Source organism: Sardina pilchardus, chromosome 8 (genome assembly GCF_963854185.1).
Source record: "Sardina pilchardus chromosome 8, fSarPil1.1, whole genome shotgun sequence".
Lineage (NCBI taxonomy): Eukaryota > Metazoa > Chordata > Actinopteri > Clupeiformes > Clupeidae > Sardina > Sardina pilchardus.
Genome location: NC_085001.1, coordinates 7,156,925 through 7,166,924, shown reverse-complemented (window position 1 = coordinate 7,166,924; position 10,000 = coordinate 7,156,925). Strand labels below are relative to the sequence as shown.

Genomic DNA, 10,000 nt, shown 5'->3' with positions numbered 1-10,000 from the left:
AACCCCAGTGCTCCCGATGAGCGGGTTGGCGCCCTGCATGGCAGCCTCCGCCATCAGTGTGTGAATGGGTGAATGTGAGGCATGATGTGTAAAGTGCTTTGGCTGCTCGCAGAAGCCGATAAAAGTGCTTTATAAATGCAATCCACTCACCATTTTACCATGTACTGTACATGTAGTTTACATGTACAGTATGTATGTTCAATTATTATTGTAGTTCTTGAGGTATTTCTTATTGTTCTTATGCTATCCATTCAGTGAAGAATTCTCAGTAACATCATAATGAGAATTGCTATCTGGGAGAGCTGGAGTTTGTGAATAGTCCATGAGGCAAACACTGAGGCTGTTCAGTATCATTAAGGTGGCCTTGACACCTGACGCTAACAGGAAGTTGGAATGGAGGAGTACAAGGGAAACGTGTGAGCGGCTTTTGTTGGGTCTGTTCTCTGTGTGTGAGCGAGCTCGGCTCTCACCTCTGGGCTCTCCTCTCCTCTCTCAGGTTTCGGCTTTGTCACGTTCGAGAACGAGGACGTGGTGGAGAAAGTCTGCGAGATCCACTTCCATGAGATCAACAACAAAATGGTGGGTGGACAGGTTGGCTTTGTATGTGCTTTGTGTGTCTGTGTGTCTGTGTGTGTGTGTGTGTGTGTGTGTGTGTGTGTGTGTGTGTGTGTGTGTGTGTGCGTGTGTGTGTGTGTGTGTGTGTGTGTGTGTGTGTGTGTGTGTGTTTGCATGCAGTTGTGTGTGTGTGTGTGTGTGTGTGTGTGTGTGTGTGTGTGTGTGTGTGTGTTTGCATGCAGTTGTGTGTGTGTGTGTGTGAGTGAGAGTGAAGATGTGCTTATGTCTATGCTCTGTGTGTGTGTGTGTGTGTGTGTGTGTGTTTGAGAGAGAGAGAGAGAGAGAGAGAGAGAGAGTAGGTGTGTGTGTTTGAGAGAGAGCTAGAGAGAGTGTGTGAGAGAAGTTCTCTCCTCTCGTCCATCCCCTGCACCACTCTCAGCTCTATGATGATGAAGCGTATACGCACATACAGGCTCACCTCACCTCCCACCCAATGTGCTTGCTCTCAGGTGGAGTGCAAGAAGGCTCAGCCCAAGGAAGTGATGACACCCACGGGTTCATCCAGAGGTCGTGCGCGGGTCATGCCGTACGGAATGGATGCCTTCATGCTAGGAATCGGCATGCTGGGTAAGACGATACCTGCCATTCTTGATGCCAGGCCCTCGGTCTGGGTGAAACAGAAGGAAATAAAGAGAATGCGCAGGCTGATGTGACTTTTGTCTCAGTAACTTAGTCTAAGTCTAACATAAATGAAATAACTGTGTATGACAAAGACGTTGAGATAGATTGTTATGTGTGGGTGTCAATTCAGTCATCGTCATACCGGCCATTAGTGGAATCAAAACTCTCTGCCTCCACCTAGTGGCCAGTGTATGAATAGTGGATGAGCCCATGTCTAATTTAAACACTACTTCAAAAAAAGCCTTGTTTACCTGTCACATCTGCAAGCCTAGCCAGCCGCACACACACACACACACACACACACACACACACACCTACACACACACGCTCAGTTCAACGGAAGGTCCCAGTGACGTCCCGCTCAGACACCTGTCCTGTTTCTCAGGTTACCCAGGGTTCCAGACGGCCACCTACACCAGCCGCAGCTACGCGGGCCTTACCCCCGGCTACGCCTATCAGTTCCCCGGTAAGATGCGCCTCCATTCAGCAGAAGAGCCTCTCTGATTGGACACTCTGTCCGCTACGCACACACTGTACACGTGCTGGGTAGTTTACTGGATAATATATGTATTTGTCTTGTGTTGTTTTCCAGTGATGATATAAATACCTATCAGGTTGCATGTATTTGTGAAAGGCCATATGTTCTTGTGGATATGAACCCTTCTAGTAGAGACCTGCTTCTTTCCATTGTACTTGCAAATCTGTCTGTCTGTAATGATATCACACACCAACACACACAATTTGAGCCACTCATAGATAAATTACACACCACATAAGGACAGACAGACAGATCACAGACTCTCTCTCTCTCTCTCTCTCTCTCTCTCTCTCTCTCTCTGTCTCTCTCTCTCTCTCTCTCTCTCTCTCTCACACACACACACACACACACACACACACACATAAGCCCATAAAATGCAAATGCGTTTTCTAGAAACAGGCACATCACCTGAAAATTTGGCAGACAACTGCTTTGCGTATGTATATTCACGCGCGCGTGCGTGTGTGTGTGTGTGTGTGCGTGCGTGCGTGCGTGCGTGCGTGCGTGCGTGCGTGTGCAAATGTGTTTCTGCAGACACTGATTTCATGAGGTTCACGAGTTCATGAGTACACATGTACAGTAAATCAAATGGGTGTGTGTCGGCCTCTCTGTAAGGCTGCTGGTGCATATCCAATTAGTAATGCTGTGATCCCTCCTTGCCTTACCTGTTGTGCCCCATCTTTAGCTAAGTGTCACCGTACAAGCTTGACAAGCTGTGAACACATGTGTGTGGCTGCGTGAGAGTGAGCTTTGGTGTGTTCTGGTTTGTCTAATCATCTCTGGGTGTCTCTATTCTAGAGTACCACTTAGAGAGGACCCCACTCCTGACTTCACCCCACCCCCCCGAACTCACAGGTCAGTACTTGCTTGGAGCTATACAAGCAGCTTCCCAAATCCAAACAGATGAGTTAGACACTGACGTCAGTGGAGAGCATGCTGCATAATTGCATACCAGCGTATTGTGGATACCATCAGATACTACACGCAGCAGAGCAGAGGTGTAAAAGTCCGGTTCAGAAAGTGAACGTCCTGTCACACCTTTGTTCCAACCATTCCCTTAATCAGCTGATTCTAATTAGCACAACTCTTAAGCCGGGCAGATTAGCTAATGAATGAAATCACCTGTTAAGCACACAGGTAGAACCAGTACGTGACAGGACTTTTCCTTTCTGAAGGCGGACTTGGATGCTGACAAAATAGTCACGTGGGCCTGATACTGTATGTGTCCTGCATGCTGAGATATGGCCATGTCAATTACCGTTATATTCAGCCCTGCTATAGTCATTTCCTGTGGATTAGCCGCATTGTGTATCAGCTGCAGGTGTTTTATGCAAGTTAAAAGAAACAAAAGCATGTTAATACCATATTAACTGCCCCTGTGTATTAACCTCATAGCTGAAGAAATTTAGCAAAATCAATGTATAAGCCGCGGCTAATAGTTGGGAAGTATTTATATACAAATAGTACTAGTACTACAAATAGTGCTCTCGATAATGTGTGAGTGTGTCAATCAACTACACCGTCATTACAGTTAATGTGAAATGATATGAGATTCTGAGTGTCACAGTAGACTCATAAATCATACAGTACACCTCTAGATGTCAAGAGCATGACCTCTGATACAGCAGGACAGTGATGTTAGTATATCTGATATGCATTACACCCCATGGGAACAAAGTACTACAGTGAGCATATTCATGTGTTACGTGCTAACAATGTCAGTGCTAAATTGTGACTTGCATGTTTATTAACTTGTTTCGGTGTCTTGGAGATTATGTGTCATTATTATGTTTGACCTGTCACCTGTTTGCTGTGGGTAAAAGTCTGTTGTTTGTTGTCTGTTGTTCTCAGCCATCCCACTGACCTACAATCCGATGGCAGCAGCGGCAGCTGCAGCAGCAGTGGTTAGAGGTAAACCAGACAAACCGTCTGTTGTTTTTTTTGTAAATGACTTCAACATTGTTTTATATGTAAAGATATGAACCATTAGGTTTTTTTATATTTTTTAATTGTATCAAATATATTTATTGGCAATATCAATGATAACCATATAGCATACACGTTAAAGTTTGCACGGAATGGCATCGAATGTTCCCGATCGGTTCATTGGGTTGTCATGTGTCCTTCCTGAAGGCTCTACCCCCTCTCGCTCAGCCGGCTTCCTGAGCACCAGCAGTCCTGGACCCATGGCAGATCTGTACGGAGCCAATCAGGAGTCAGCGGTCAGCAGCTACCTTAGTGCGGCCAGCCCAGCCCCGAGCACCGGCTTCAGCCACAGTCTGGGGGTGAGGACGCCAGCCATGGCCCATTCATGTCTCATTAGTGTTAAAGGAGCAGCCATGACTGCCATTAAGCTGTGTTTCATGTAGGAACATACTCATGGGAAGGGATGATGTGGAGAATTCTTTAGGATTCGAGTTGTCTTGAACACACCATTACGTTTGCCACGACACTCATCCATTGAATATTAATGTTTGCCTCTGAAATGAGGCAAGACCGTGTTTTGAATATACATTTATGAAAGTATTACCAAGACACAGTAAGGATGTCTGTGTGTGCTATATTATCTTTTGCTTAGATAGACCATAGTCCTTTAGGATTAAATGCTGAAGTCTCTTTTTCTTTCTTTCTTTCTTTCTCAGGGTCCTCTGATTGCTGCAGCCTTCACTAATGGCTACCACTAAGAAAAGTGAGTGTAGTATATTGCCGTCACATTCATACACACATACAGATAAACACATTGCAGTTCACACAGAGTGAAATGTCATGAACACTAACATCTCGGTGTGTGTGTGTGTGTGTGTGTGTGTGTGTGTGTGTGTTTGTGGTGCGGTGTGTGTGTGTGTGTGTGTGTGTGTGTGTGTGTGTGTGTGTGTGTGTGTGTGTGTGTGTGTGTGCGTGTTCTGTCAGGCTGTAAGCTGAGCAGACAGACGGCCTCAGGGCTGTTTTGAGCCAGAGCACTTTGTCTCTACTGGAGGTTTCAACACTCAGGCTCCCGGGGCAGGGGCCTGAAGTGGCCAAAATCTCTCCTGCTGAAGAGAGGTCAGAGGTCAACCGTTCATCTTTCACTTCCTGTCTCTCGCACTCTCTCTATCTCTCTCAACGACCGGGACATCTGGAGAAGTCGTTTTCACTGTATGTCTCCGCTTGTTTTATTTTTTGGTTTTTTTTTGCTTATTTTTAAGTGATTTGAAAGTATCTAACTGTAGTTCTCGCTTTTTGTTTTTTATGGCGTTGCTGTACTCTCACGTATCCACTGATGCAAACAGCTGTGGCTTACTCACAGATTTGGTTGTTTGATGGATCTGGCGTGTGTGTCTGGTTGTGGCTAGGGTTGAGTCTTGCTCAGAGGATGAGGGTACAGGTTTACATGTTTCTCTGTCATAATTTGTTTGTTTGTTTTCCTTATTTCCTTTAGTTTTGCAACTTTAGAATGGGAGCAATAATCTTTGAATGTGCTGTTATCTCGCTGGTTTTAAACCTTGTAACTTTAAAACTCTGAACATTTTGGATGTAATTTTTTTCCCAGTGGAAGATGAGCTGAGATGTCAAAAAAAATGTATATTTTGGTAGCTTTTGCATACTAATGATTATAGTGATAATCAAGAAAATATTTTTCATAGTCGGGTTTTTAACCGCGAGGTTCGGTTGTTTTTAATAAAACACTGTATATACTGTTCTGTCTTTTTCTGAGTTTTCCACTGAAAATGTTACGGTGTTGTTATGCTGTGTGGGGAACTGTGGCATTTAACGATGTCTCTGTAAATGAAAAACAGTCATGCCAGTCTAGAGGCGAGACACTGTCATAGTAACATCAGCAGTAGGCTGGATACAGGCCTACAGAGAGTCCCAGCCATTGCTGGATTCGTGTAAAGTATGTGTACATCTAAGTAACCCTAACACTGCTAATCTGAACAGTCTTTTCACACTAATCCTATGCTGTTAGAATGAACCTTTCCTTTTTCACAATACTGACAAGAAACACCAGATGCGCACACAGTCTAGGTCAGGCAGCTCATAAGACATCAAGTCGTATGTTGAGCACCTCCTGGTATTTCCAACACACATTTCACTCATGTTAGTATCCACTTTACTCTGACTGCAGCAATACAGTTCCAGTAAAGTCCACTGTAAAACACACACGATTTCACTGTCAAATCTTGATTTTGGATTATGTTTTTATTTCTTTCGTGAATCTATAGCTAGGGTTTCCCTTTGTCCCCCACCCACCCTTTCCCTGCATTCTCATATTGTCAACTGAGTTTGTTCACATCATGTTTTGTTTCAAGAGAACATTTGAAGGTCAAATGAAGGATGCTGTTCCAAGTAGATATGTAACATGCACAGCTCTCAATTTTCTTTTTTAATGTGCAGCCGTTTGTTTGTATCATGTGTGTGTGCGTGTGTATGTGTGAGTATCATGGGACAGTCAGGGTCTATTCTGTTACAAGATGATAATCAGTGCTAACTGTGAATTTGGCTCTTACAACTGCCATTCTCTCTGAGACTTTTAGGTACAACTTTGTCTTGCACACAGATGGGTGCACGGTAAACTGACAAAAGGGTAATTGTTTTCAGAGTGAAAGGGAGAACTTGTCTGTTACATCTTAGGAGGAAAGAAATTGAAATTGAAATTGATAAGGCAATAACACAATCATGCTTGCTTAGTATCTGCCTGTTGTCAGACCTGTCCTCTACTTCCCTCTGCTGGCCAATCAGAAGTACTACCAGGCCAGCATGGGATATTCTGTCAGTGGAACATAGTGTTCTTGGGCCTAGGCCTACAGAACATCAGGCCAGTCAAGCCTACTCCTGGGCCCCCTTCCTCTGTCTAACTCTCCCTCAAGTACACAATTAAGACACTTATGAATTCCTAATTCAGGTGTCTTTGGCTCATCAATATTGCCACTGATTTATCTTTTTCAGTCAGGTAGGCAGAGTAAAAAAAGGATGGAGAACACTCAGTCTAGGCAGGTGGATCAGTAGCAGAATTAAGAACCATTGGAATCTATCATGAGGAGCACAAGACAGGTTCTAGAATCTTTGGCATCGGTTATTCTGGAAGCATCTGGGGTAGCTTTATGTGCTTATGGCTTTGATTCCCCCGTGAGTTTCACGGATTTGAATTTGTGAAAGTGGGGGTGTTCTGTACCAACCGGAGCCATGAAAGATCACTGATTTGTGTTGATTTTATGTTCAATGTGTCATTTTTGTCATTTTATTTTCTCTTTCACACATGTATACACTGTCTCCCAAAAACACGTAAAACTCCTAATAAATTATTTTCAAACATTCCAATTTTGGTTTCTACAGATATTTTATTTAACGACTCACTGAACTACCACTGCATCAGTGAATGTTGTTAAACTCTGTACAGAGTTGGTTCTGGTCTCTGGTTCTGTGTAATTTAAAGGTCTTCAATTTAGAGTAAGGGTCTTAGCATTCTGTTGTTTATAGCGTGTCTGATCTTTCAGCCTCTGAGCAGTGGCTCTTCAACAGACATAAACCCAGTGCCATGACCTGTGGCCTATAGGACTAGATACACTCGTGCATGAGACCCCTGCAGTGGCACTCCTGTGTGGTTTGGTGCCATCACTGTGGGTTCTGGTTCATCAAATACGCCTGTCCAAAGATCCTTAAGGCGGAGCAAGATACGTTGTCGTAGTTCATGTTTATGGGCGCAAAACGGGGATCACTTCCTCTGCTTAAAGGGGGTGTGTCATGCATGTCATGTCCATAGACTTCAATGGAACAGCTCTGCATAAAGGGGGATTTTGCCCCCCCTCCCTCTTGCGATTCAGGTTCCAGGAAGTGGCTTGTCATGAAGTATCTTGCTCCGCCCTTAATGATCTTTGGCCTGTCTTCATGTTGCACCTTCACCCTCTTGGCAACTAGTTCAATATGCTCTTATACCAACAGTATCTCTCTCACACACAGGCAGTAGCAGAGTAATCGAGAGAATCTGTAGAATTTCCGGTCAACATTTTGAGGCCGGTCTGATTACTGTGAGCTTAAAAAGGGCATGATATCACTGTTTGTATAAGTTAACTGCACTCTACAACTATCTGTACTGTGTGACCCTCTCTCTCTCTTACTCCACTCCCTGTTGCCTCACCCCATAGCCCTGGTAATAACATGGTAACAACTACACATTGTAAGATGTGTCTGAGATGGGTACAGATTACTAAAAAAAATAGATTAGCGGCCTGAAGTAGCTCTGGATATTCCCCTTAAACAAATTATTAAAATTGAATTAATTTATACTCACATACAGTGACCTCCAAAAGTATTGGAACATATACTAAAGTTGACAATATAAAATATTTTTTTGGAAATTGATCTTAATGCCTTAAATGAAAGAATGAGGAAATATTCAACCTCAATTTTCTCTGTGGATGATTTTTTTTGTCTTTGTGGACATCAATTTTCTTTATGAATGAATAATGTATTGTAAATAAATACATGTTTTCCTTGGCATGAGACTGGCATGGTTTTATTTCAGTTAGCCTATTATCTGGTTTCATTCTCATTGAGCTCAATGCAATTCAAACCAGCTAACTGAAATAAAAACATGCCATTCTCTTGGTATGGTGAAGGGTATAGTGTTGATGTGGGGTCATTTTAATTTCAAAGGCCAAGGGGACTTTATCAGGGTGCATAGTGTCCTGGATCCATGAAATAACTGGCCTTTAAAAATAAAAATCTGCCTGCCGCTATGGGAATTTAACATACCAGTAGGCGTTCTAATACTTATGACCCCTGTATTTTAAGGAAAACATGTATTTATTTACAATACATCATTCATTCACAAAGAAAATGAAATGATGTCCTTAAAGGTTGAATATTTCCTCATTTTTTCATTTAAGGCATTAAGATCAATTTCCAAAAGATGATTTTATACTGTCAACTTTAGCATGTGTTCCAATACTTTTGGAGGGCACTGTATACCCATATAAGCACCAAAAGGGCTCCAAATGAGGGTGAGGGTAAAAACAAACAAACAAACAAAATCAGAACTGTATCTGAACAGTCCCGTGGTCACCAGATAGACCCTGATCAGTGTTTTTTTTCATGAGGATATGACCTGCCCCTCCTCACAAACACAAACACTCATGATTTGTTTAATCCACATACAGTACTTTATTTGGATGGCAGAATATCTTGCTTTTCCACAGTCAGACCCTGGCCAGGCCTCTCATAATTTTTCAATGCATGTTGACTTAAGTATTGTTCTCGAATGTTGAATCTCGAAGACCAAACTGCACAAAACTGTAAAGCAATTAGCCTATTTTAATATGTAGCCTATTTATTATTCAACATCTAGAAGTCCTAGTTGAGACCTAACAACCTAACAAGAGCAATCAGGCAACTACAGACACCCGGCCTTTCACACAATATTATACACAGTGAAACTCAAAAACCAGGATTATGCACCAGATCCGATGCGAAGATAAATTAGATATGTTGACCCTCTGCCTTGTATCAAAATGTGAAGTACATCGGACCTGCACTTTTGAATCTGTGATCATAAACACACACAGGTGGACAGATGGGCTACCAGTGATGAAGCCACTAATGATCATACATAGGCTATAATTGCCATTTGCCATGAGACATAGAGGAGTCTTGTTATCTTTTACTATTTATCTTATGGGACAATATAATGTAAACCAAATGCTTTCCATTGAATTGTGAGCCATGGCCCAGCTAGTTAGTTAGCTGGTTTTCATTGAGTGATGTGTTATGTTTTTATAACACTAGAAACATGTTTTTTTTTTTCAGCCAAAAAGGCAAAAAGGTAACAACTATTACAATTAATACAGCTACCGGGTGCCAAAAGGTTCTGACCAACATGAATAATACATAAAAACATACTTGTCATTTCCTGTTCTTTCCTTTCTGGGTCAGTTGTCTCCTGTGAGGGTCAGAAATATACATTTCATCATATCATTTTGGGGTTATGCAGAGTAATTACATCCCTTATTTAATACTGTAAAAATAAATAAAAAAATAAAAATACATGTTTATTACTTGAAAAATATTCTGAAGACCATGGCAGTTCCTCCGATGAGCAGTACAGCAACCACACCCCTGACTGAAAGCCATAGGCCTGTATTCATTGACAGTATCTCAGGTTCTGCAGCTTCCTCAGCTTCATCTGATAAAACCCATGGAAGGTCATGAACATGGATGTTTACAATACAGTACAACTTGATACTATTGAAC

General features: G+C 42.4%; 1 protein-coding gene and 1 long non-coding RNA gene across 3 annotated transcripts in view; one reads left to right on the top strand and one right to left on the bottom strand.

The window, feature by feature from the left end:
* msi1b (musashi RNA binding protein 1b) overlaps positions 1 to 7,072 on the top strand; it is a 24,169-nt gene extending 17,097 nt beyond the window's left edge. Inside the window, exons 8-15 of one of the 2 annotated variants that reach the window (XM_062542535.1) lie at positions 497 to 579; positions 1,065 to 1,182; positions 1,622 to 1,702; positions 2,573 to 2,629; positions 3,626 to 3,685; positions 3,929 to 4,059; positions 4,417 to 4,463; positions 4,685 to 7,072. In XM_062542535.1, the coding sequence (XP_062398519.1) occupies positions 497 to 579; positions 1,065 to 1,182; positions 1,622 to 1,702; positions 2,573 to 2,629; positions 3,626 to 3,685; positions 3,929 to 4,059; positions 4,417 to 4,458 (572 nt within the window). In that variant the 3' untranslated portion in view covers positions 4,459 to 4,463; positions 4,685 to 7,072. Of the gene's footprint in view, positions 1 to 496; positions 580 to 1,064; positions 1,183 to 1,621; positions 1,703 to 2,572; positions 2,630 to 3,625; positions 3,686 to 3,907; positions 4,060 to 4,416; positions 4,464 to 4,684 lie in introns of both variants that reach the window. The other variant, XM_062542534.1, reaches the window with a different exon arrangement.
* A 1,830-nt stretch (positions 7,073 to 8,902) lies between these two features.
* Positions 8,903 to 9,941, bottom strand: LOC134089339 (uncharacterized). The gene is made up of 3 exons (XR_009940044.1): positions 9,806 to 9,941; positions 9,650 to 9,689; positions 8,903 to 9,043 (listed from the first exon to the last, which is right to left on the bottom strand). It is a non-coding gene; the product is annotated as an uncharacterized LOC134089339 (long non-coding RNA).
* Between the last annotated feature and the right edge of the window lie 59 nt (positions 9,942 to 10,000).